Below are 27,170 nucleotides of genomic sequence, written 5' to 3'. Positions count from 1 at the left end.
TCTCAGGGAACTGCCAGAGCAAGCTTGTGCCTGCCCAAGATGTACTTTCTGCCTCCAGCTTCAACTGGTGGAACTAAACTTTCTTGCCTATCTGGTAGTGTTTTGACAGTTTTTTTGCAGTGGTAGGGCAGGACAAAGATTTGTAGAAGCTTTGGGCATGTAGTTAGAGGCAAATGGCCCCTCCAGTCCCCGCTCTGTGCCTGGCTGGCCTTGACTTCAATGTAAGGCAGATGTGTATGACACTGAGCTAAAAACAGCTTTCTTTGAGCAGACCTCTGAGGATCCTTAATCCCTCATGGGCATGCCTGTCTCCTCTGAGCATTGAGCTTGCAGGAGGCTTTGACTCAAAGGAATCAGAGCATATCATCTGGGCTCTGTGTGTTCCTCCTGGATTGTGCACATGTGTGTGAGTGTGCATGTGTGTATAAGCACATGTGCAGAGCTCCGGGGCAAGGACTGCTACAGCCAGCTGCATCCCGGAGTTGAGGTGCCAGCCCATTGCAGAGGGAGGATGTTATACAGGAAGATCAAAGAGGAGAACTGAACTTAAAAGAAGACTAGCAGTGTGAAAAATCCTTGAATTCCATTATGAAGTTTTTTCCTTTCTTTCAAATCTGTGCACCATTTAGGACACGCATAAGCCATGTGTTAAAGGTGTTAAAGGGATGAATGTGGAGCATATGTGTCTGCTTGGGCCTCTATCGGGGGGTTGGGTTGATGGGAGGGAATGATAAGTACTATGGGAGCTTCTGAGCGTGAGACATCAGGAGACTTTCATTAAGTGGCATACTGTCTGTATGCAAGAGTCATGACCATTTTCTCCTATTGATTTAATTCCTAGAGCTAAACATCACCTCCTATAATAAATGGCCCAGTAACCACAAATAGCTGTACAGGCAAAACCTGATGCCTACCAACATTCTTTGCTAAAAATAAGCAGGCATTGTTACCAATTTATAGGGAAAGTGAATAAAGAAATCCCTGAATGATCGTCTCCCTGGTCTCAATATATCTTCTGGGAAGAACTTTTTAAAGACCAAGAACTAAGGCTGCAGAAGGGGAGACGTTAACCAGGCCTGGTGATTCATTTGTCTTTCAGGAGACAATGTTACTGCTTCATTTTTTTCCACTATATAAGTTCTTCTCTATTTTAATGGGATTATTAAGCACTGACATTCAAGCAGACCCAATCAATACTACATTTCCAATTCAAGATAATAAGAAATACTTGAAAGAATGAAGGAAAGAAAGCTGGTGATGCCTTAGTGTTCCCATGTCATAACTAGGGAGTGTTAATGTGCTGGGAGAGCTGCTCTATGTAGCTGTCTACCACTCTCAGTGCTAGGGTGAAGTTTCAAGGAGAGTTAGGGGTTCAGTACAACTGTAGCATGTATTCACTCAAAGAATTTGGGGCACTTGATAAGACGGCAAAGAAGAAAAGTTTCCCATCAGGATTAATGGAGAGAGACCGGCTTCACTTGCAACAGCTCATTATAGAAAATTAGCAATGGCAAATCACATATGGCTGTGAGAGGCAGGCTGTTCTTTTCACCTTTTCCTTCTTGTTTAATGAAAACAACTGGTAATAGAATGATCAAACGCCAGCACCCTGAGCCAAGATAGACAGTGCCTGATTGGTACAGTGCTGGTTGGGTTTCTTTGGACTCTCTTCCCCTGCAGAGGCCGTTTCGATTGCACTGACGTGCAATGCTGCAAGTGGTATGGCTCCGCCGCTTCCCAGGCCACAGTGTGGTGCAAGTGCTGCTGTGCTGCCTCGGCTCCCCAACTATCAAATCTCACATTGGCCTCGCTGTGTCCTGTTTTGGCACTGCATTGTGAAATGTGTCCACATCCCAGTTGAACCTGCCTTCCCCCAGGAGGGAGGAAATCTGGCTTGAAACACCACTGCCCAAGGAGGCAACCAAAGCCAGGCTCCCACATTGCTGTTCCTCGTATTTCCATATCTGCTCTCTGATCCAGCACTTCCCTGTGTGTGTGGCAATGGTGTATGCCTGTGGTTGCTTGTTCCCTGCTCTGAAGTGCTGTCACAGTGGTGCATACTGGACCCCACACGGCACTTCTTCCCTGGGTGTCCAGAGAGCCGTGTTTCAGAGACGCTTTCCTGGCCTTCCCCAGTGGGGCTGAATTGATGCAAGTGTCCTGGGCTGGTGACATGGGGCAGTTTGGGTGGTCATATCAGGCGGGCTGGAGGGAAATGCAAAGGCAAGACAATATTTTCAGCCTGTCCTTGCAGGCTGAGAAAGCAGTATGCCATTTCATGGAGGGCTGGGGTACTGCAGGCAGCCTGCCGGGGCAACGCAGCCTGGGGGTCTTCTCAGCCCTGTCTGTGGGACAGGTGTCAGTTAGTTAGTTAGCGTCTTTCTACCTGCTCCTGCCCAGTCAGGCTTCTGAACCGTTTTGTAAAACAGCTTCAATCGTGGCATCTCAGGAAAGACTTATGATAAGCCCTTCCTTAATATTCAGTTTCTCTTGTTTGTATTCACTTGCCCTTTCGAGTTTTGGTCAAAATCACAAGTGTAGGTAAACAGGCTTTTCTAACATGCAGCCACCCAGATGTCCTGTCTTCTAACTCTACCTCTGCAGCTAAAGAACAGTTTATCAAAGTACTTCTTCTGTGGCTTATTGTTTGTTTGTTTTTTAGTCATTAAGGAAAATTCCCATATTTAAGGGTCAAAGCACTGTGACAATTCCCTGGTGACATACATATAACGTAGGCTGTAAGAACCTGCATTGTGGTGGTTTTTGAATCAAGTGCGTAACATGTAACATGCAGGAAGGCTCATTTTCACACTTTATGAAAAAAAGTCCAAGCTTGCTTTAACTTCAAGAGACTTTCTTGCTTGAATGGTCAATTATGCTCCCTACTGGAAATACTTCCCCCCCCCCCCCCTTAACATGAATATTGCCTGTTAGTCTTCATATAGTGGATCTCATCATGCAGCTTTCTGCTAGATGAAAGGGCCATTATGCGGTAGAAATCTTCCTCAAGTATATACTTAAGGCCATGAGCAAGTCACCTCTTGATCTGTAGGTGGCTAAGTTACTTGTATTGAGCTTTGCTGGTCTTTTGTTATAAGGCACGTTTTTCCTAATCTCCAACTATTCTTGTAGCTATCTATCTTCTTAAAACCTTGTCTGCTTTTACTCTGTGTGGACAGCAGAGTTGGCAGTGCTTGCAAGTGCTCTGTACAGATGGTAATGCCATGTTCTTAGTCTTGAACCTAAGTAAGTGGGGAAATAGCTTGGTCAACTATTTAGCAGCTGTTCCAGGAAGTCATGTTGAAGCTATTGTAAACTCCTGAGTGCTAAGAGAGTAAAGTAAGGTGTGATCCAAACTAATCAGATAATAGCTAAGAACAAGTAACTCATTGCTTGCTCTTGCTGTATTTGTGGGGGAGAAAGGAAATAATCCCAGTCCTTTAAATTTCAGGCCTTGCCTCATGGAGTGTGTATAGGAAGTGGCTTGAAAATACAATATGTAAAGCAAAAGCCATAGGAAAAGAGAATTTTAAGTTTTGGAAGAGTACAGAAATAGTAAGAAAGATGGATGGCCGTTTCCTTCCCCCCGATAAGGAGTGGAATAGGTTGGCTCAGGTGTTGCTAAACCTATCAACGCGACACTGATGCCAAACGTAGTCCTGGAGAAACTCATATGCACAGATCTGTAACCAGCTCCAGGTTGCTGCTCATGAATCTTGGATTGCAGTTGCTAGCACAAGGAAGACTGCCAGCAAGCACAAAGCAGCTACCTATCTGCTGCATGTATCGGCTGATAAAGCTTCACAGCGGTGCTCATGAGCTGAGGCATGTGCGTGGAGCGGCAGATTGCAGACAGCCTCGGTTGGTTTTGCCTTCATCAGCTTTGCGATTCCAGCATTGGAAAGTTGGCACCAAACTCAAAGTTTTGGGACTGAGCTGATATTCTTACAGTTTTGTGCCTACTTAGCAAGATAACCCGAAGGGGCTCCTCTTTAGTGTTTCAGATTTTCATTGTCTGAAAAGGAATAAATCTGAGGTTGTTTTCTTCCCCTTGTAAACTGTATTGCCATTGTGCAAAGTTCTTTAATTTTCCAGTTCTCCCATGCGATCTATCATGTAACACCTAGCTATGAGCATGATTACTTTCCTATTAGCTCTCTTTTTTGACTTAGTATTCCTGTATTGCTGCTTATTATCATTATAAACTTTTTGTTCAACTCCACAGGCCATTAGTGATGTATTGACCTCATCTTTGACAGTGCTCCCAACACACACCCCCCCCCACACACACACCCCTACACCTCCTTATAGACAAGGAGCCAAGAAGAGAGTGACTGAATACCAAACATGTTAAAAACACAGACATTTCCTTACTCATACAACCCCAGCTGCTCTTTTCCCAGGCTTCATATTTAAGGCTTCATTAGAAATTTGAGAGAAATGCTTTACTGTGGCTGCTGGCTTGGCTGCTTTTCAGGTTCAGAAAGAATCATCTTCTCCATTCACATATCTTCTTTTATATATATATATATATATATATATATATATATATCCAGAAACTTGTACTATCATCTTCCTTAACAGTGCAGAAAAATATCCACATGTGCATAATATTTTAGAGCTTCTTTGTGGCATATGTTAATCTCTGAGACTAAAAATCTCTTGGTCCCAGTCTCATTTTTAATAGGATAGTAAACTAAGAGGATACATGAGGATTATTCTAATCCCACCCTGGAGCTCCCTCAAGCACTACCGCAGATCTGGTAGCCATTATATAACTGCCTTCTCCAGCTGCTAGAAGAGATGTGCTTATCTTGATTTAACAAGTAATAATAGGAAAAGCAAAAGACTGAAATGTCAAGCTTTAGAAAGACCGGATTAGCTAATTGATTGAGAATAGAAATATTAGGCTAGAGCTAAACACCCTTTGGGGTACTGTTCTCCCTTCACTCCCTTCCTTGCTCTCTTCAGAGACAGCGAGTGAGTGTGTGTGTGCATGCATGCATATGTGCATGCGTGTGCGCGTGGGTGTGTGTTAAATACAGCCAGCTATTCCTCCAGTGTGTGCACAATGCTCTGCTTGATGTGAGCTGCTTCCTAGTTACTCTCACAGTTCTCCAATGCTGTTTCAGACATTTCTGTGCACAAAACCTAGACACCTCTCTGTGTACTCAAACCCCTTGAGGGCTGGCATTTTAGATAGGGAGAACACATGACATGCAGGAAAGGGGCTTTCTCTGGTGGGATTCATGTTTGTAGGTGGTAGAACACCAGTCCACCTGGAGGTGACATAGTTCTAGCCAGCAAGCATGACATTGGTCTGCTGGGAACCACCTCCCCTACCTCCAAAAGGGGTGGAAGAGCCTTGTCATTTCATCATGGCACTGACTGGCAATGAGGGTGTGCGAAAGCATGACTTTACTTTAAATAGTTACTGTAGGTAGTACACAGTCCTACATACTACCCTTACCCTGACCCTTCTCCACAGGCTACAGAAGAGCTATTTTCACTTGGGTGAGGAACTGAGGGAGGCAGGCAGGCTTCAGTCACACAGGAAGACTGGCTGAGCTGGGGCTTAAGCACAGGTTTTGCATGTCTGTATGGCTCATATTCCTCTCCTTTTCACACCGAATGTACCTACCTTTTGCTTTGGGACTCCAGTTTCCAAAGCATTTTTTTTACACTGTTTCCAGAAGGCATCACAGAACCTCCCAAGCAGAGGAATCACTACTGTCAACAGCACACTAAGTCATGCATGTGTTTTCTCCCTTCCTTGCCTGCCTCCATCCCCCCTCTCTCACCCCAGCATGAAATTTGTAAACTGTACAGAATGCAAAGACAGATGTTTTGTTAAAAACATATTCTTTATTTGAAAGGGTTTTTATCCACAGATAAAAAACAGCTGAGGTGTTATGTAGTATACCCTCTATTTTTTTTTAAGTATGCTTATTATTCAGCATGTCTGAGAAAAAGAATGATTACTGGCTCTAACTTCCCACAGCAAATAGCGAAGTTAATGGAATAATAAAGTAGTAATAGTCCACAGTATGTATAAAATAAATGTTAATAGATACAAATATGACATAAATGAGGACAGATTCAGTTTCCCTCCTCCTCAGGGGTTCGGTGTTAAAGTGGTTGCATAAGTTGAGTTTTATTAAAATGCATCTGCATTCTGAAGCTGGGGAACACGAAACACAGGTTTTTTAATTGACCTGGAATGTCTTCAAAAAATCTTGCTAGTGAGAATGAGGGTGCTATTTGCCTGTCCTTATGAGAGTTACTATCCCAATCACTGAGTCCTAAGAGCTGCAAGGTGGAAGACTTCACAACTGAGCTGTGACAGACCCTGGCTCTAACACACTTACAGTGCCCTCCAACTATTTATCTTAAAGGCACTAGATAATCAAAGGACAAAACTCCAGACGCTCCTCAGCACGTGGGAAGAGAGGGGTTGTGCAATCTTAGTGCACTGTTCATCTCTCTGGGATGTCCTCACAGTGGGCTTGTAGTCCTATAAATGCTCATTGCTGGAAATGCAATACCTGGACCCTCTATGATGTTAACCCACAAGCAGCTTCTACTGGTCTTAAGAAAACAGCTGTAAGAGAGATCCATTTTGTCAGTGTGTTTTCTTTTTGTTTACCTGAACTCATGCCAGTTTCTGTGAGGGCTTTGTGGCTGATGGTCATCTCCAGGCAGCCACGTTACATGAGCCCACCCAGAGTTTCCCAGGCTGGAGCTGGTCCTGTGCATGGGGCTGAATTTCAGCCTGTCGCAGAAAATTAGCAAGCTGCCACCTGCTCTCTGTAGCCTGTGACTAATGCTTTGCTCATCTGTCTGTGGGAATTTTCAGAAAGTGCCAAATCAGCAGCGGGGAGGTAGGTAGCAAACAGGGACTGTCCAGCAAAGCCTGGAGAAGGAGACCTGTCAAACAAAGAGGCTGCAGAGCAGCAAGAGACCTCCATCTGAGATTGGTGATGGTAACCAAGTACTGCAGTCCGTGCAAGGTAATGATCCAAGACTCTTAACCACAACACGGATGCTGATCCATATATTATACAAAGATAAAAGTCACCATGTTTTGAATTACAGGGTTGTAATTCCATCCTGAGGATCTAATGACTACAGCAACCACTTGAGCTCTGCTCCCCTTGTTTGACAACCGTATACTCCTGGATACAATTATAACCCTGTTGTATGTCTCAGCTGCCTGGCACTTATTTTCTCCCTATATACTTCACATTGAGGTAGAAGTTTCAACTAGTATTAAAACACACAAGGAAAACGAACACAATCTTACAGGACTAGTAGTCCAATGAGCTTCCAAATTTGCAAAAACCTTCACAATGTGGCTGTGAAATGAGTAATTGAAGTAGCAGAAACAGTCATTCTAAACATGTCAGACAAAAGTAGTATTAAAAAGTACAGCAATGAACTGCAAGTGATTTGCTTCATTTACTGGTTTAAAACAGATAATTAATTAACCAGAGATATATATATATTTAATTCTTCTCTGCAACAAACGGCACAAGAAGAATTTTGTGTGATATCAGATATACTCTAATATCCAAGTGAGAGTAGACTATGAATTCTTAATTGTTAACTGTTTTGAACACTGATCTAAATGCAGGTTATTTATAGTAGTTGGTCTCAGTTGAACATTGTTTTTTATCTCCTATTAAAAAATACATGTTTAAGTATGTATATGTATACATACATATCTCTTCCTTCTGACTTTTACAAAGAAGATCAAAGTAATATAATAGTATTAATAAACTTTACAAAGAGATTTAAATGACTTATTGTTCATACAATACTTAAATATAAGGAGCACAAATCACCAACATTATTTTAATTTTTGTGTGCTTTATAACCTCTGTAATATCAAAGCAAGTTTATATTAACATCTAAATGAAAATAGTCAAACTACTGCTGTAGAGACTGCTGTTAGTTACCTCCACTGTACTCAATACCACTGAGTAAATGAGGTCCAAACTTCTGTTAAAAGAACGTGGTTAGCTTGAATTTCATCCTATTGATTTAATTATTGGCAGGAATGTGAAAATATGTTGAGTGTAAGAAAGCTGTTAAAGCCAAAGAAAGAAAAGTACTTATATTCTTATAGCGCTTTTTCAAGAAATACTAGATGTACCAGCTTTAATGTTACATTTTTAAACTGGGGAGAAAAATCCATGAGTAAGGAAGACAATATTGTTTATGAGTCTTCTAGGAGAACATTTCATTGACATTAAAGGCAACTTTGCAGATTCACTTGAAATATATCAATTTGTAATCTACACATTTACAGGAGATGCTCTGCTCTGAAAGCTGTTTCTCAATCTGTGCCAAAACATGTGAGGCTGTGTAGAATACTTCTGATGATAGACCTCCGGGCTCTGTTTCTCCATAATTGATTTAGTTATTAGTTATGCAGGGAGAGAAGAGATCCCTGAGGGTTGGTAAAACAGTATTCAGTTACTAAAAGCAGCCCTTTGTGAATTAATGTCATCCTACCAGCTCTTTCTGCTCATTATTCCTTCAAGTCTTGTTTTCTCGGACACCAGCTGTCACAGAGGAAGTCTCCAGCCTTTTCTTCTCCTGCCTCCCTGCCTGGCTGAAGTTGAACCAGCACGGTCTGGAGAGTCTCCTTCACCACCTGGATCTCCCTTTGCAGGGACTGTACAGGCTTTATTAAGGAATAAATCTATAGGTGATTGGCAGCCCCTTTTCTCTTTCCAACTTATTAAATAAATTGTTGTTCTGCTGCTCACAACAGATGGCCGTGGCTATCTAATTGTAGCTTCAAGTTCTTCCAAACTGTCTGGATTAAATATTAATACATTTCTCACACTTGCTTTCAAAAAAAAACCCAAAAAACCCCAGGCAAATTGAAGTTCGCAAGTATCACTATTTAGCACTTAAAAAAGGGGAGGGGATGAGGGACACTGCTTGCATACTGTTCTCAGGGGAAGGAGGGAGATGAAGAAATTGTACCATGGAAGCAGTGGCACAAGCTGCTATTTCTCTGCTGGATGGAGAGTGCACATCTACACCAGAGACTCAGGCCCAGGGGCTCAGACCCTCAGCGCTCCTAGGTGAGAGCAAGTGGGCAGTGGGAGCAGTCTGAGCCATAAGCAAAGTGACCGTATACTGTATGTTGACAGAGAGCTAGGAAATGTGTGCTAGGAAAGGGGGGAGTAGGGGGAGTGTCTAAGTAGTGAAATTAGTTTATAATAGAGAAAGTGTTTCTGCTCTGCTTACCTCCAGAAGGCTTTAATCTTAGCTGAATGACCAGTGTAATTATAGTGCAGACAACAAAAATATAGCAGCGATATGAGGATCCACAGTGCTTTGAACAAAAAGAAAAGAGATCAGCCATAGCAAGGTCTCACTGTCTTGGGCTAAAAGGATCGAGGCCACTTGGAGAACATCTCACAATTCAGTAAAAACGCTTCATTTGGTTAAGAGAGGAGAGTTTTCCACACTTTATTTGCTGTTGTCTAGTTCAGGTTTCCCACAAGGCACTAGGGAAGAAAATAATGGCGAATAGCTCTGTCTCTTAAGAGGTGCTCACCTTCTCCTCACCTCTCTCTCCAGCTCCAAAATGACAGAGGGAAGGGGGCAGGTGGTGGCAACCAGAATGGAAGAAGTGGACAGTGAGCAGACACCTGCAGATGAAAGGAGGACTAGAGATGCATGGAGGTAGTGGCAACTGTTGAGACATGCACAAGTTTTTAAGTCACTGGGCTTTCTAAGTAGTACAGCTTTTTGTTCCGATGACCAGACCCTCCTGGGAATAAGCACAGTTTATACTACCAGTACATCAGCCTTTCTGCTGATAAACTTCATCTTACATCAGTGAGACTATCCATCATTGAACCCATGAGCAAGGACTGCATGTAGCTCAATGAGATAAGCAACTTTATCTTCTCTTCCCTAGTTTATTACATGGAGGGCAGAGTGAGCCTGAGCTAAGTCAGAGGCTGCTGAGGCTCTAAAACACCAAAGTCTATGTGAAAAAACCCTAGGGCACACCCACAACCTCACTGAGGCCAATGCTCCCTCCAGTACAGGTAAGGCTAAAGGCCAAGGACCCTAAAAGGCAAAAATAAATGGATCAAGGGAGAGAGAAATAAGTTCATCTACAGCAGTAAGATATCAATAGGATTTCTGTGAGAGCCCAAAATGCATTTCTTCAAGGGAAATGAAACAGGCTGAAGCTGAAACTCACTTTCAAAAATATAATACACAGGAAGGATAACGCACAAGGACAGGCTTTAGCCTTTATGAAAGGTTGCTTTACTTGGCCACAATGTCAATGCAATGTCAAGAGAAAAAAGACACCCTTAGGTTATGCAACTGTAAAAAGTGAGCTGCTGCTTTTGAAAAACTGTGACTAGAGAAAGTGATGGGAAAACTATACAGCTCACCTCTATTTCAGGCAGTCACATTTACTCCTCTGAAAAGCCTTTAGGCTGCTTTTAATTCTGTTATCACTTCCTCAAGACTTCATCTTTATGTATTTTACATATATTTACTACAATCTTTTACTCTTAACACTTTTTACCAGGAGTATTCATTCATACTTCTAATTTCTGGACAACACTATTAATCCAAAGGGATTCTGACTACTCATAATCAGTAATACTAACTAACTAACTAATAACACACTAAACTTCTATTCTAGAATCTCAAAGCACTTTACAAGGACAAATTAATTATGTCTTGCAGCTTCTCTGAAGTAAGAAACATTACTGTCCTCTGATAAGCGATCCTGGCTCTGCAACTTAATCATGAAGTTCTGTTGAAAACCTAACTGGTAAGAGCAAAAATCCTTCAGTTTATGAACACCATGAAGCCTTTGATATTTAATTACATTTGATGTGCAGTCTGTGACTACACGCTGTTGTGTGTAATACCCCAAATGATTACAAAATTCTTTTTAGGTAGAGAGAAAAAGCAAAATTTAAATGTTTTCCTGACAGTGGATCAAACACCTTGAAGGAAGGAGGAAAATGAAGAAGACAGGGAAAGTGACTCTTAACTGACAGAAAGATGGAGCAACAAGAAAGATGCCTGAATAGTCTATATACAGCAAGTTTCAATAACCTCATGAATAATACCACAATCTGCTGTACACAAGTAACATTCAAACCAGCCTTTATGGCTGAGCAAAATATATGCAATTAAGACCGAGCATGGATTCTATCCATATACAGAGGTTATGTCTGGATAAAGAGCTTCACCCATTTTAAAAATACAAAAAATTTAGCTGACACATGCAAATGTCTCCTTAATGCTTAAATTCGCTATCCAGAGCCAATATCGAGCCAATACTGAAGGCAGGAGCCAAAACAACTTTCAACCCGGAACATTTCCTGTTGTGTTCAGGTGAAAAACTGGTAAAATCTTTCTTTTTCACAAAAGCAGGAAAATAAAGTACTTTGAGACAGCTTCATACAAAGAGAACCCATACTCTGCAACAATGCTGCAGCTCTAATGTTGTCTTGGTTTGAAGCTTTTCACATATTTGACTTTCTCACTCTTTAAAAAGAATATGAGAAAGATCTGTCAGCAGTTCATTGTGGAAGGATGTTTGATTCCACATCATGACAGAGCCTGAGATTTACACAGGGATAAAAGCAGATCTAATGACTGCAGACTTGCTTCATTTTCAAAAAAAAAGGGCTATTGGCTCCTCAATCTATCTTCCCTTCTCTTAGCACAGATGTTTGGGGAAAAAAGACATAGGGCAGATCTTGCAAACCAGTTACCTTCCAAAGGGAAAGGTTAGAAACTAAGGGTACATTGTGTGATAAAAGGCCTTGGTAGGACAGCCAAGGACTACCACAGGGCTGAGGTAAGGACCTACGGGATTTTGAAGAATAACAGCAATTTTGGACATCTGAGGAAGAAATTAAGATTTGAGGAATATAAATTATCAGAAAGAGTTTTTTACCTAGTTGACTATTCTCCTCCTTTTTAACAGCTGAGTGTTACAGTGGCTTGATACAGCAGCTCAGCTAAATGTCCCAGTACATAATTGCATGTGGGCTATGATACCTATGTGCCAAAGGAACAATGAAGAGGCAAACGGTTTCAGTTTTTACCTGGAATGACCTGGGTTTGGGCTGTTTAGATGTGTGCTCTTGGGAGCAAAGGAAAGACGCTGAGCCAGTGCCTACCTCTTTTAAGTAACGCCTATCTATGTGGTCTCAGAGTGAGAGCGCAAAATGGCCCTTTGGAAGTCTCTCTCCTCCTCGTAAAACACAAGGGTGCCTGTAGGAGTGAAGCTGGATTAAGAATTTTCTACTGCCCCCCTCATTGCTGTCTCCCTCCTTCACAGCCACAAATATGTTTCTATAAAGTAACATAATTCCCCTCCCCTCAGCAGAAAGCACCTCCCCACCAGACTACCCAAAAAAACCCAACCAACCAACCAAACAAAAACCCACCACAACATTTTGAAAAATGAATCACTTCAGTGATCTGCCTATATCAGCAGCCTTCAAAACACTTGTACCAGCACAAAACAGAAGGCAAAGAAACTGTAGTGCATGGGTGGAAATGTGTTGACCTACCTTCTTCGTGGCAAGAATGCTAAAGGTGGAACCACGTTCTCCTAACGGGACACACGCTCAAGGAGCCCACCCTCCTCTCATCCAAAATAAAGACGAAGAGGGCCCATTGCCACCTATCGCTCTTGCGGGTTGCCAGAATTTCTTACAGGTTCACGCAGGGTGAGATTTCTCAGTGAGGTACAGTTAGGGACTAAACTCTACATTCCTGATTCTGGTGTAAATCTACACTGCTGTGACTTATATAAGAGCCTGTCCTTATGATAAAGGTGAGAGATCTGCAGTGCCTAGTGAATATTTAGGCACAAAATTCTGTTTTCGAAATAACTGTTTAAAGGACAAGGAACGGAGATTCTGTGTGCATTTAAAATAATACTCCAGCCAGGTTTTCTTTCAACAAAAGCATTTTCACTAGAAGGAACTATTACATGCATTCAAATTGTCTATCAAAATGTAACTGCTAATTAAGAACAAAAATGACTGTGAAATTGCAATATAGGCTCCATTTAATTTTACTGGGAAATCCAGACCTTTACTGTCAGAAAAGTAACACCTCTCATCAGTTTTGCAGACACCAGCAATGAGTCACCTCTCCTCCTTTGGTTTTTCCACTTAATAATGTGGACTGTTTTCATACACTTGCCAATGATTAACCATAGTTGAATGTTTTGTGGCTTTATTTGGTTATACTACACAGAATTTAGCAAATCTGTCAGAGTGCTACAGATGAGCTTTCTTTTCCTATTGTTTGATGCTTTTTATACAAAAGTACAGTTTAATATTTTCTGTGAAAAGCTTCAATATTAAATGAGAATCCCAAGTGGGTCTGTGCAAATACTCAGGGCAAAGAAATATCACTACATTTCCCCTTTGTTCAGGTTGCACTGATAATTATTACTAGCAGCATGGTTGATTCAAGTGTTCTTTGCCATCGAAATGTAGAATGAAAAACAATGACATCTGGGATTTTTCTTCTAATATAAACTTAATTATTAATCAAAGCTATGACACACACACTAAACATTGGCAAAATGGCTTGAGAGCATCAGGAATTCATTTTTCTCAATGGGGTCTTTAAAAGCCTTTAAATAATAAGACAATAGGAGTAAATACATCTGTGCAGCATCTCATCAAATTTTTGACCTAATAATTTGTACTATTTCTATGTGGAAGGTAGTTTTTTGGGGGTGGAGGGATGGGAAGGTGAAGAGAATGGACAAAAATAACTAGAAAACAAGAGTTTGGAAAGTTTATACTTTCATTACAATTTCAGATCTTTAAGCCCTTACTCTCTGAGAGTTCTATAGATTTTTAATGAAGACTGCATAATTGCCTACCATTTGAGATAAGAAATGATTTCATTTAAAACCAAATAAACTACTGTGCAAATAATAAACCCAACTATTAATCATCAGTTCTTCTACTGAGACTAAATCTTTACACCAATCTCAATTCTGGTTCGTGTAATATAAGCAAGTTACTAGTGAGCCTAAGTTTATGTCGTAGGCACTCAGCGGTTTCTACTTAGAAAGCAATTTATAGGTCTAGAGCACTGTGGTAGCTGCTTTTTTCATTCCTTTTTGAAGTGTAGCATAGTGATTACATATACCAGATGGTAACTTTTTATGCATATTGATCTGGACTACCTCTGAAATAGCAACTGAATGTTAATGAGTGGTAGCTGAATTGCTGAACTGCTTCTCTATATGTCCCTATTTTTTAAATATGGTTTCTTGTTTTGTAACTGATGCTCTTACCAGGAGGACCGAGATATCAGTGATGTATTTCTGTATTTAGATAACAGGAGTTAAATTTCATTGATACTTTAAATCAGATCTAGATCAGACAACTGTGGCTTAGAAAGATATTAATTCTTCTTAAATTTCCAATGATTAGATATTTTTTAACTAACTCCTGCAGCCTGAACACTTAGAAAGAAACATGAGTGGCATACAGAAAATACAAATACTACTATTTTACATTCTTGTAGTGTATTTTCTTCAGGAATAAAAAAGCACTTTTTCAGTTTATTGCATCTTAGATGGTAGCCAGTAACTATGATCAGACCTGTCATAATGACTGCTGGGTCTGAATACGAGCTTAAGACCTCTGCAAAAATGGGAACAGAACCCATAAATCCAATTCTCAGTGTTCTGCTGTTCATTAGAGTAATTGACTAAAGTTCATTTCAGAGCAAATACATGTTAAGCGAGGAAGGAAGTAGATATCCTGCCCATACACAAGACATACATGCATATAGCCCTGAAAAGAACGCTCACAAACAGCGTCAGGGGAAACAGAACTGCAAGGGAGCATGTATACTGTAAAGAAAGCTCACAGAATATTGCAAAATGGTCTATGCTAAACAAGAAAATAATCTTTCTGTGCAGTGAAGTTTATCATTCCTATAAGTTCCAAGAGATCAGATCTGCAGATAGAGACTTTTCAATAGTTGGTAATAGATGCCCATTTAGCTAAAACAAGGTCGTATCACCACAAGTTCCATCTACAACCCTTTCTAGTTTTGCCTCAGCCCTTTCTAAACTCTCCCCTGCAAGACTGTTTCAATCTCTGTTTCAATGTAGGAGGAATTGAATCCTTCTTAGCACCATGGTCACCCTCAACTCATCCTCAGGCATCTGTAAGGGTGATCTGGTAATCTCTCCAAACCCGAATTTCTTCATCTTTCTTCATTATCCATCTGCCCAACACCTCTTCTCCATGAAAGACTAAGCAACTAAGTACTCTCATCTTCCTCTGTCTCACTGGTTCTTAGGCTCTCTTCCCTTTCTCAGAAAACCAAAATCTCTTTTGTGATAAATTTTTCTATGGAAGTTAGAAATAAAAAAATATTCTGCACTCTGAATTCTGAAAAATTTCCACAGGGTAAGCCCAACAAATGCCTTTGTAAAGGTTAAGCAATCTTTAACCAGATGTTGAACAACAGATGAAGCACAGAAAGAGATAAGGATACTTTATAAGACATCTCATCTGGTAATTTACACTGGAGTGTTGGAAGCTAATTAAATTGCAGAGGATGCCACATGATGCATCTGCTGGCCATTTTTTCAAAAGCAACAAAGGCCAAATTAAATGTGACAATATTCACAGTCAGAGTCAATGATGTATCATTTAATGTAGTTAAATCATGTTGGGAAATGGAGATTTATGGATGCTTGTTTCCATGTACCTTTTGGTGTACGAGGTATTTATTTATATGGGCATTACGAGCAAAAGGATAGAACAGTAGAATAAAGGCATTTCAATGCCTAATCTCAATTTACAAGGAACCAACTTCTGTTTAAATCAATTAAAGCTGGATCAGGCCACAGTGAAAATGCACCACAGGAAAACTTGCTCTAACAAAAATGTCCACTTCAGCAAGACAATCAATTCTCTCTTTCTTAATATATTAAATCTACATTAAAAAAATAGTACTCTATGTGAATCTGAAAGGCAAGTATTCCACATACATACACTACACACACACCCAGATGATACATACATACATATATATATATATCAAAAAGGATATGAATAACTCCGTCATCAACTTTGCAGACTGAAGTTTGCAGTTGATCTTCCAGACGCACCAATTTCTCACTTATTGCTTCACATTTTTCTCCCAGCTCCACAGAAAACATGAAGAACTCCTACAAGAAGTTGAAAAAGAAAAGAAAGCATCTTTGTTGCTGACTGCACTTTTATCCATGAAGCTTGCAGCAAATAAAGGAGAAAATAAAATATTGGTAAGGGGACATAATGCTTTGCAGTGCTAAAACACTGCCTGAAACCAAATTCCCTTTGAAGCAACCGAAAGTTGTTACTTCATGATGATTTGGTGATTTATATGAAATGGAATGAGCTTGTGGTCGCAGTCTACTTCCCAGCAGAAAAATGTCATGATGTCACTTTCAGCAAAGGATTAAAAGGGTGTGAAAACTGAACTGTTCTCCCTCTTCCATGTAGTCTCACCACAGCAGGGGAGGGAAATCTCATGCTGCCTAAGCCATTTAGGTTCCTAAAATTTCAAGTTGTTTTTTTGTAGATATGACTCACACTTTCAGGCCCTTTAGACACTTCAAGAAGCATCACTTTTGGCATCTCCTAAAAACACAAAATGTATTTACTTTTGGGGGGAAGAGGAGGAATCTGGATAGAATATTTAGGGATTTTGCTCAACTAGTCAGAAAATAAAGCATCAAATTCTTAATACAAGACAAAACTCTACACTTTGTTACTGTGCTATGGCAAAACAAGTTTTTGTTTTGGTAATTTGTGTCTTTGTATCTTGTACTGACTTCCTCTTCGACAAATGACCCCAAAAAGCAACTAATCAGAGGGAAAAATGATCAACCAATTTGTGCAGCACAGAAACAAGCCTCTCCTCTCCCCCCAAAGACTCATAGCTCTACCTACAGTGAAAGTTAGAGGATATTGATATGGAAAAGATTATGGTGCCAGGATGAAGTTCTTTTGGAGCCGCGTTAAAACAACACGAGTCTTTCACCAGCAAGTCAATGCTGGATTTTCTGTAGACCTACTCATCTATATAGCCAGCTACACATGTGGCCATATACCATGTTCAGAAAATGTTTGCTCCTTTGAACAAGAACTTGGGGTCCTAGACCTCTTCTAAGGCTACTTTGCACTGATCTGTAGCTATAATAGCAAGTATCAGTAGCTGTTTGAGAGAAATCCTGTGTCTATCAAGCCCTCCAAAGACACAGTGCTAATTCTTGCTGGAATGCTGTCAATTGTGAAACAGTCCGATTTTGGCACACACATTGATTGGACTTCTCCATGCTATCCCTACACTTTGGGTTACACAGTGCACACAAAACAAGTCAAATGTCAGAAGAGCTCTGCTAGCTGGCACATCCTCTGTTACAGCACAGAGCCTTGACCTTTCTGCCTGCCTATGTCTTCTGCCAGATGCAGCTATTCAGCAGATCCCAAGGGCAGGCAACAGCTGCAGCTCCAATCCTGGACCGCTGAGCTGGAGAGTCTGTGCTACAAACACCCACAGCTTAGAGTCAGGGAAGGACAACATGGGAACCAGCTGGCTGAGTCCCTGGCTCAGTGCATGAGACCTGAGTGGCCACCTCTGTAGTCAGTATCAAATATCATAACTACAGCACAACTTCACAGAATTTATAAAAGTAAATTTGGCCCACTGTTTTGAAACATAAGAACAGGAAAGGAGAAGGTACACATTCTCCCTACGGTGACTAAGGATGTCCTTGTCTCAAGACTGGGGGACAGAAGATAGAGAACAAGTCTTCCATCCAGCTGCTAAATTGTTATTCAATGCACCAGCAAGACTCCACATGCTTTTAGCGGATGGATAACCCAGGCAATTTATACCAACAGAAAGCTCTTAGAGAATCATACTGTGCCACACATGCAGGAAAAGGTAACAGCAGTCTAAAAGTACTTAGGTCTCTTATTCTAGAAAGAGAAGAGTCAGTAAATCATTAAAACTTGCTGCTCTGAAAGCACATCTGAAACAGTGACCACCTAGGGAAAGCTCCACCTCTGAACTCTGATTTTTCTATAGAAGTTTATTACTGACAAGAGAATTAGATCCTCACATAATCATCATCTCAAACAAGAAAAATAAGACCAAAACCACTCAGTGCTATAGGATAGTTGAGGAGTTAATTTAGTAAGAACAGTGTTTAATTAATGCACAAATTCTTAAGTGTAGATTTGCTTTGACAGACAAAAACTGTAAATGAAGTTTTCAAATAAGAGTCTCACTACAGATTGTGTACTTAGGCAAAATGAATTAGTCCTGTACAGATCCTGAAGAAATGCTATTTTATAGTGACACATAAAAAGCAGACTCTAGCTCTTACAACATCAATATATTGAATACTTTAGTCTGATCCAGTCACTGCTTTTATCAAGAACTATTAGCGTGTTAGAGTTTGGATCAGGTTTGTGCTGTCAGGAAGGATGACATTTCTCGTGTTAGTTTGAAATCATCAGTTATTATATATAGCAACTAAAAAACGTGCATGTTAAAGTACTCTCCTGAATACCTGTGTCATTAACTATATTTAAATATGAAAAGCATTATAAAGATACACATTATAATAGGGTACCCCTTTCTTTTTTGGGATACTGTTGACAGTATGACAGTTCATCCAGATAATCAGTTACCCAAATAGCACTGTCAGGTTCTGCTGTAAGAGAGGATCCATTTCCTCTATTTTAAAATTGCCTTCATGTTTCCTTTCTAGTATATGCAAATACAAGGAGTTTAGGCTATGTCTTCACTGAGCATCTAATCTAAACAATAAGCCCACTGGCTGGATTTGCCTAGCCCTGTTGTGAACATCCACAGTGGAAAATCTTTCCCCATTCACTGTGCCCTCATTAATGCTCTGTGTGAACTAGTAAGATGCCCAGAGGCAAATCCTTAGTCCTACAACAAACTGAAGAGTCTACAGTCCTTTTCCAAGGAACTGTGGCAGACCTTGTCCATCCTTCTGCAAATCCAGGGAAAACTGTGGAAAGGCACTGTAGAGAGGGCAAACAGATTGCTAATTATTCCTGTGACCCAGCTTTTATTTCGTCTAAAAGCTATGCTCTGCTTTTATTCTGTTAACATGCACATGCACAAAAAATAAAACCTCTCCAGAAGGCCTGAAACAATAATGCAGAAGTGAGACTTGTGCCTTTCATCATTAGTATGCCAATAATGACACTTTGAATATCAATAAAACATACAAGGAAAGTAAATACCCCTGCAGAAAAGATTACACAATCTTTTTGGCATGATTATTCCCCTTGGTGAAGGTTTTAACATCCTATCAGGACTAGAGTGCAACACAACTGGTTCCTCTTTTTCAGAACAGGATTCTATACATTACCTTAGAAAAAACTTCTATTTTTCCCCACTTGACAGTCTTGTCACAGCAGCTATCCAGACTTTAGCCTCCTTCCTAAACTTGCAACAGATTCTCCACTGACATCCAGAGTTTTTCCTGTTTACAACAATGAACTCCCTCCCTGCATACACACATCCCAATTCAGCAGCAATCCTCTCTTGTCTTGCTCCACCTGAATATTACATATCCCTCTTGATCCACCATTGTCATTCCTTGGGCTTCCACCGTCCAGTGATCTGGAGCCATCCAGTGTCTTAAGGGATTTCCAATATTTTCCATTTTATCTTAGGCTCAGCTTAAGACTTCCAACCCCTCCAGCCACTTAAATGGCAGAACTTTTCATTCGTTTTTCCCACTAGGCTGGCAGTTCAAGCACTAAGTAAGCCTTATGGTACCATCCCCCTAACCAAATTGAACCTGGAAGCAGTTAGACAGATGATTGATAAGAGGAGGAAACTGTCAGCTGCTGCAAAGACATGCAAACTACAATACAAGTTTTGGATAAAGTGTTAGTCCTGCAAAAGCCATTGCAATGAGCCTACCATACACCTCACTGCTGGCTAGAACAGAGGAGCTGCGCAAACAGCACACACTTAAGAAACAACACCATGCTCCATCTATCCAGCAAACCTGCTGAGCTGCTGTTGTTGTGTCAAATTTAGGACACAGGCATGCACCTCAAAAGGGAAGCTACCGACCAGCTGGGACCTTCACTGGTTATTGCAAGTCAATCCTGTGACATGATCTAACCTTTTCAGTGCTACTTCAGGACAGAGAAGTATGCGTAGAGCTAGTGCAGTACCAGCCAGGAAAAGGATCTGTGAGCACTGCCTCTCCTAACCTGGGAATGTATTCAGAAATAATTAATCAAAGTGCCTAATTTGCTTGACAATGACCATAGGTTTTCCCATCAGTCCAAACCATGCAAAACTTAATACTGTACATGCTTTTGCAGTGACTACAAAAATATCCATGTCAATGTCTCTTTGCATGGTATTATCAAGACCTTGTGACATGGGCACCTTTTATGTTAAGTCTCATCTCAGGGACATGAAGTAAGTAGGTGAATGTTACAGCAAGATCAGAACATACAATATATAATCAGAAATGAGAAATGGTTAAGTCATGTGATGAATGCACTCGGCATCTGCATGTTCCCTTCGAATTCTAGACAAGTCACAGCCTCCTTCTTTGCTTCGGTTTTCCCCTCTTGAGCTAGGGATAATAAATTCTTCCTTTCTCTACATCTGTTCCTCAGGAAAAGGTCTGGCTCTTGGTATGCAGACATGTATTGTCAAACACAATATAGATCTTGGATAGAGCTTGTCAATGCACCATCATAAAATTATTTTTTGGTGACAGAGCTTTAAAATTTAGCCATTCGAAAACCGCATAGAAATGGTGATCAACCTTCCTTTCCCTTGGCTTGCCAAACTCATTTCTCACTGGTTAGTGGCTTGCTGCAGACTATCAACATGACGCTGCTTGCAACATAAAAAAGCAAGCAAGCTTTTCCAAATAAATGCTTAGTTTTTTTTTTTTTTTAAAGCAAACAAAGAAGTGTGGAAGTTCCAAGACATATTTCACTTATAAGTGTTTCTGGACAGGAGTTTGAAAGGAGTCCCAAACATCTGTAGCAGAAGCTTGTAGAAATTTTCTACTTGTTGATGTGTACAATTAATTCTTCAGTTCAGATTCTCTAAGTGCAGGGTTTGGAGGTTTCCCCTCCAAAAATAAAATATTTAAAAGACAAAAAGGGCCCTTTGACTTAGCCCCTCACTGAACTTCAGACGGGTTGGAAAAACCTGAGAACAAGAGGTAGCATTTAGATATGTTGGTGGCAAAAGAGACACCAAGTTGCAAGTGTGGCCTAATTCTAAGGTGCCCAGATCCTGAAAACCCCAGATAAAATACAACTACAGCCCTGAAATTCACAGTAGCAGTGCAGCTGGATGACTACCCTCAACAGTGTATGGCTACCTAATGATCTCATGTTTGACTTTTTTTTTTCCTTTTTAAATAAAATTTTACAGCCAAGTAAAGAAAGGGCCCAACTTAAAAAACAAAACAAAACAAAACAAACAAGACCTGGGACTTCAGGCGAATGCTTTCTTTGTGGCAAAGGCATCTCGTAGTGCTTTGTATCAGTAATAACCTATATTTTGGTGTTCTGGGCATTGGCTAGTAGGTTCCACCCTGCTGCAGTTTCAGACAAGAACTTTACTGGTGGATTGGTCTTGAATTAAAAGTGCTTAGAAATAAGACTCTATAATTATTACAGAGTCATGGGCATCAATTCCATTGTCAATCGAGTACTCAGATTCTCACTTAAAACAAAATGTCCATTCTACCATACATACAAAAAACATATAGTGTGCATTCTTCCCAAAGTATCACATTTTGAGCACATAATGGAATGTAACAGAGAAAAAAAAGTAACAGAAATCCTATTTATTTTGGAAATTAAGATAAATGAAAAATGAGTCTTAAGAAAAACTGTGACCAATACAGATTTTTTACAATAATATAGAGAGGAAGGGAGATCTAAATGAGTCTTCAAAAATCACATCAAACTTGTCTGCATCTTGATACACTTGAAACCCATTTAATCATAACTGTATGGCTATGGCTGCACTGTGGGGTAACAAGAATATCTCTGTAAGATTGGGGTTATATTCTATTAATCTTAAATATCTAATATGTATTCAGAAGCTTAATTCCTCCTTAATACAATATTATTAGTGTATGGATAAATTACCTTTGCATCTGCATGACACAGAGCTGCCTTCTTCATTTAAATGAAAAGTCCCTCCATAGTTTAGACTGGCAGTGCCTCTCAGGAACATACTCACAGGTGTCATGTGAAAAATACAAGAGGGTCATCATACAGATTATGATTTTAAAGGAGGTATATTTATGCCTTTACGGATCAGAAAGATATGTTGTTACAGACAGCTCTAACTTTAGTTTACTATCAAGAAGAGTTATACATGAGACTGCAAAAACATGCACTGCTTTCAAAAGCATACAGGAAAATTCTAAATATTCAATGAATTCCAGAGCTCCCGCTCCCACCCCCAGCCCCTGGTTTGAAAAAAGTAAGATAGCCCAGAGAAGTAGATAGGAAAGATTCCTCCTGGTGTCTTTCCTGCCTATTAACATCACTGGTAACATTTTTATTTGACATTTCTGTATGTAGGCAGGGAAAACACTGGCAGTGAGTGACACACAAACTATTCAGAACAGCTCCTGGCTGGAAATTGGCATTTACACTGCACAACAAGAAGAAAACAGACTCTGCCTCCAGCTCAAAATATTAATAAAATACAACTCATCCAAGCTTGCAGGTTATGTCAGTGCTACAAGCAACTGTAACTCTTATGGCAACTTAAGACTTGTTTGGTTATTTCTGCACTAACAGCACTTTTAGGAAGCAGCTAGGAGAGACTGAAGTAGTCAGGAGAGCACTGAGATACAATATTGCTTTATGGATTTTTGTATGAACAGGGGATGTAGCTGGCTGGGATTTTTTTTTTTTTTAATCCTTAAGCAGGTGAAAACAGGTATAAAAATGGATGTGATTTGTTATTTTTTTAAGCTGGTAACTGAAGAAATTCCTCTGCCTTTTCATACAGAGTAGAAATTCTCATTCTCTCTGAGAGATGCAAGATTCTGATGTGAGAAACATGGAGAGCAGATGATGAGCCAGCTGCTGCACAGCATCAGTACAGTGAATCCAGATGGGAGGGAAGGGTTTCCACTTTAGTCTTCTGCATTTCATTTTACTCTTTTATAAGTCATTTTAGTCACCAGTGAGTGACAGCTCCACCGCAGCACTACTTAGGGAAAATCACCTTTTCCAGTGCAAACACCTTCCATGCCCTCTGGAATCTAGTTCAGCAATTTTATAAAGAAGAATTAGTATTCTAGTAGTTAGATTAATCTAACTCGATTAGGGATAGTGTTTGGTCATTGTGCTGAAAAGCAGGATTCCCAGATACATCCTTAAAATTTGTTCTCCCTACACAAGAACTTTGTAAAAATAAGTTGCTCTACTTTAAACCAGCAACATCATAACCCCAATAAAATACGTAAAATTAAAGCCATAGAAGACCATCTGTAGAATATCAGAGACAGATTTTTTCATCTGCACTAAACCCTCCCTCTGCTATAAGAATTACAATCATTCTAAACAATATAAGTAACAACTACAAAAATTGCCCTTGCAGACAGATACTTCACAAGCACAAGGCCTAGAATAGTGAAATGCTTTTTGCAGAAGTGCTGAATGCAAACAGACTCCCACCCCTCACACAAGTGAATGCAAATTGTGAGTACTTGAAACTCCAGAAAGTCCAGCCAGGGTATCTCTTAAATCTTTTCTAGAAACAAAGTGCAAACATCCATATGCTTCTCCTGCTTGAGCAGATGCTTAAGTCACAGGCAGGCTATTTTCACATGTCCTCAGTTAATGAACTACATAGCCACAAAGTATCCAAAGTACACATGAGAAAACATTCCTCTGTGCCCTGTGTGTCCTATGCCCCAAATCCCTATGCTTTGTGCAGTCATGGGCAGCTCAGGTAGATGAGGAGGGCAAAATGGCAACTGAAAACAGGCCTGGCCTCTTATTCTCAAAAAAGTATATTATTCATGACCACCACCAGGGATTACCAAAGCCCCCCTTGTGATTTGTAATGAGATCAAACACACCCTGACTGCCCTCAACTGATGTCTGCCTACACAGCTCTGAAAAAGCTGTTGGCAGGGTAGGCTGTTCCAGGCTAACCTGTCCTTGCAGGGAGTAAGCTTTCCTAATTCAAACTTTCCTTGCTGCCAACTAAGCTGATTACATTTCATTTTACCCTTACACAGCACACAATGATAACTGATCACTGCCCTCTTTATCGCTACTGATTGAAGACTTGTGATTGAAGACTTTGACTTTCAATCAGACCAAGATTCCTAAACCTTTGATTTCTGCTTCCTTTCCTTCTTCACTAGGTCCCCATCTTCCACAGAGTGAGATGCCCAGGCCAGAGCAGTACTCCTCTGGAGGCTCTGACATTCTCAGCTAAGCGCAGTAACTACCTCTGTCTTGCATTTGACATTTCCATTAATAAGGCTGCAAATGACATTTGCCCTTTTTTGCAACAGGATGAAGGTAATGAATCCCACTCTATTTGTAGCCCACTATAAACTTAGATTCTGCTTTTACAGTATTGCCATCTTAGCTTGCTATTCACCATCTGTATACATAAACCTGATTTTTTTTCTCAAATGTAATCTGTACCTGTCTTTTAATGTATCGCATCTTATTGATTTCAGGCTATTCTTTCAATCTACCAAGATCATTCGGAATTCTAATCCTAACTGAAATTGTGTTGACTGGCACATATTCTTCTAGTTTATCCCCTTTTTAAAGGCAGACACCAAATCTGCCCTTTACCGATCTCCTGAGACTTCAACCTCCCTCTAGGAGTTCTCAGACAAGCTTGTTAATGGTTTGGAGATTGTTTTTCTTGGCTCTTATGCACTATAGAATAAATTTCATCAGTCTGTCCTGACTTCAGTGCATCTCACTTACCCTAGGATTCTTTGCCATGTTCTTCTCTTGCCACCTTGTAGTGAATACTAACAATGTTACATATATGGACACAGTTTGTTATTTTTTGGAAAAACCAAAGCAAAGAAAATACAGAAAAGAAGTATTCTGCACTGTGCTCCCATTTCATTATTTTCTCATCCACGCTCCTTGTTAAAAGATATACTGATGCTTTCTTTCACCTATCCCTTATGTTTAGCTTATCCGTGAACCCACCTGCTGGTTTGCATGTCTTTTGCTTACTGTATCTTAGTGTGCACTGTGGTCCTTCTGGTTTCATTCACTGTACACTGTGTGCTACTCTTTCAGGCTCACCTTTGGCAATGTTTTTTTTTCCTTTTTAAAATTCTTTTGTCCATTAAAGAATCGCCGACCTAGATACGTATTTTGTTACTGTGCTTGCTCTTTTCTGCACCAAAAGAAGATAGTGCTGTACCTTAAACATGATTTCTTCTGGACGGTGCCAAAGATCATCTGCTGCTTCCTTCCCCCACAGAGTTCCTCCCGCAAAAGGAGATGGCTATCCTCCTTTTCTCAGAAATGGCATCAAGATTATTTCCTGATTACTTTTGTCCTTATCACTTTCCACTTACAGATTGCTAGCTTGTTCCATCAGCCTGCTTACGTGTATTTAGGAGAATGCAGTACTACAACATGCTCCTCAGCTTCTCACATGCAACGATTCAGGCTTAAAGCTTTCCAGACAGCTGCTTTGCAACTGCAAACTACCTCCTCCCCACCATCACACACTTTTCCCACATTCCCTTTGCTTACACAGATCCCCTTCCCTCTTCCACATGGATACAACAACACATAGGAGTGTTAAATGACTCATCAAAATTACAGCCTGATGTTGGCAATCCTTCCCCTCATGTATCTTGTATTACAGTTGTTGAGGAGTTTCTTTGGAAAAGCATCTATGCAGGAAGGGAGCCTTCCCTTACCTTGCAGCACTCAGGCATCCTGCTGCACTGTGTGACAGCAGTCTTCCCCTTCTCATCTCCAGTAGACTGAAGATCTTCCCTGATTGAAGACTTCCTAAAATCAGTGTGGACTACTGTATTGGCTCATTTAATTAAACTGGGATAATGCCAGTTCCTGCTGTGGGAGGTTGATGCTATTTATTGACTTGCAAATAAAAATTCACAGTGGGTCAGGACTTGGAAAAGAAACAAAAGCACCAAATTGTTTGCTAGTGTCCATATCCTGCTGTGCCCTGGAGTCAGCACAGCTGGGTATCATTTACAGGTGGTTCGTAGCACTGTTCATTCCTCTCTCCGGTCCTGAGTCACCCAGCTGCGGCAATCTGGAATGACTAACAGGGTGCTCTCCCACAGGCAACAGGGAGACTGACAAGAGTGGATAAAGGGACCAGAGCATCAAAGGAACATTTAAGCAAAGCCTTGCCATGGTATAGGGTGCTGACAGTTTCCTGGAGTTTTTATAGAGCTGTCTACAAGGCAGCATCAATCTAGCTGTGGTAGTGCGGTAGAGCCTGGCTTTCTAGCTAGTTTCCATCTCCCTTATTATATTGTGTCTCTCCATTCTCTTTATGCATTTGCTTTCTTAAAACTCCAGAAGGGCAAAGTTCAGTTTCACAGGCAGTGGGAACTCTAGAGAATAAGCTGTTAATGCCCTCAGTGTGGAAGCAGACTTCCACAACGGTATCACACCCCTCTCTGCTTGTCTGCTCTGCAGAGCTTTGGCACATTCATGAGCTCAGCACTCACATGCTCTGGATGCATCCCCTGTTAAGCAAAGGAACAACTTCTTCAGCCAAGAGCTGGGCTCTACCGTAGCTTTCAGTGCAGGTCACTGCTACACACAAGTCTGCAGTAGCTCTCTCATTTGCCTTGGTCCAGACCTTGTGAAATTTTTAGTTTCCAGCAGATTCTGCTGTCTTGGCAGCTATCTGTGGTCAGGGGTTTGACACTACCAACACACTCTCGCTATTTTCTCTTTCTGGCAGTAGGGCTTTTTCCTATCTTTATCATGTGGGACTATCTGCTCCTAGATCATGTCATCCTTGGGCACAATCAACTGCACAGTTCTGCTTTAATTCACAGCCAAATCCACTGGCAAGAA

General features: G+C 40.6%; 1 protein-coding gene across 1 annotated transcript in view; it reads right to left on the bottom strand.

Moving 5' to 3' along the window:
• Window positions 1-5,845: 5,845 nt before the first annotated feature.
• DISC1 (DISC1 scaffold protein) overlaps window positions 5,846-27,170 on the bottom strand; it is a 206,700-nt gene continuing 185,375 nt past the window's right edge. Inside the window, exons 13-14 of the mRNA XM_067294574.1 lie at window positions 16,118-16,234; window positions 5,846-8,683 (exon numbers count right to left, since the gene is read on the bottom strand). Of these exons, the coding sequence (XP_067150675.1) occupies window positions 8,534-8,683; window positions 16,118-16,234 (267 nt within the window). The 3' untranslated portion in view covers window positions 5,846-8,533. The remainder of the gene's footprint in view (window positions 8,684-16,117; window positions 16,235-27,170) is intronic.

The sequence above is a fragment of the Apteryx mantelli genome, chromosome 3, assembly GCF_036417845.1.
Source record: "Apteryx mantelli isolate bAptMan1 chromosome 3, bAptMan1.hap1, whole genome shotgun sequence".
Taxonomy (NCBI): Eukaryota; Metazoa; Chordata; class Aves; order Apterygiformes; family Apterygidae; genus Apteryx; species Apteryx mantelli.
The sequence above is the reverse complement of the archived record's forward strand: the minus strand, read 5'-3'. Positions and strand labels throughout refer to the sequence as shown.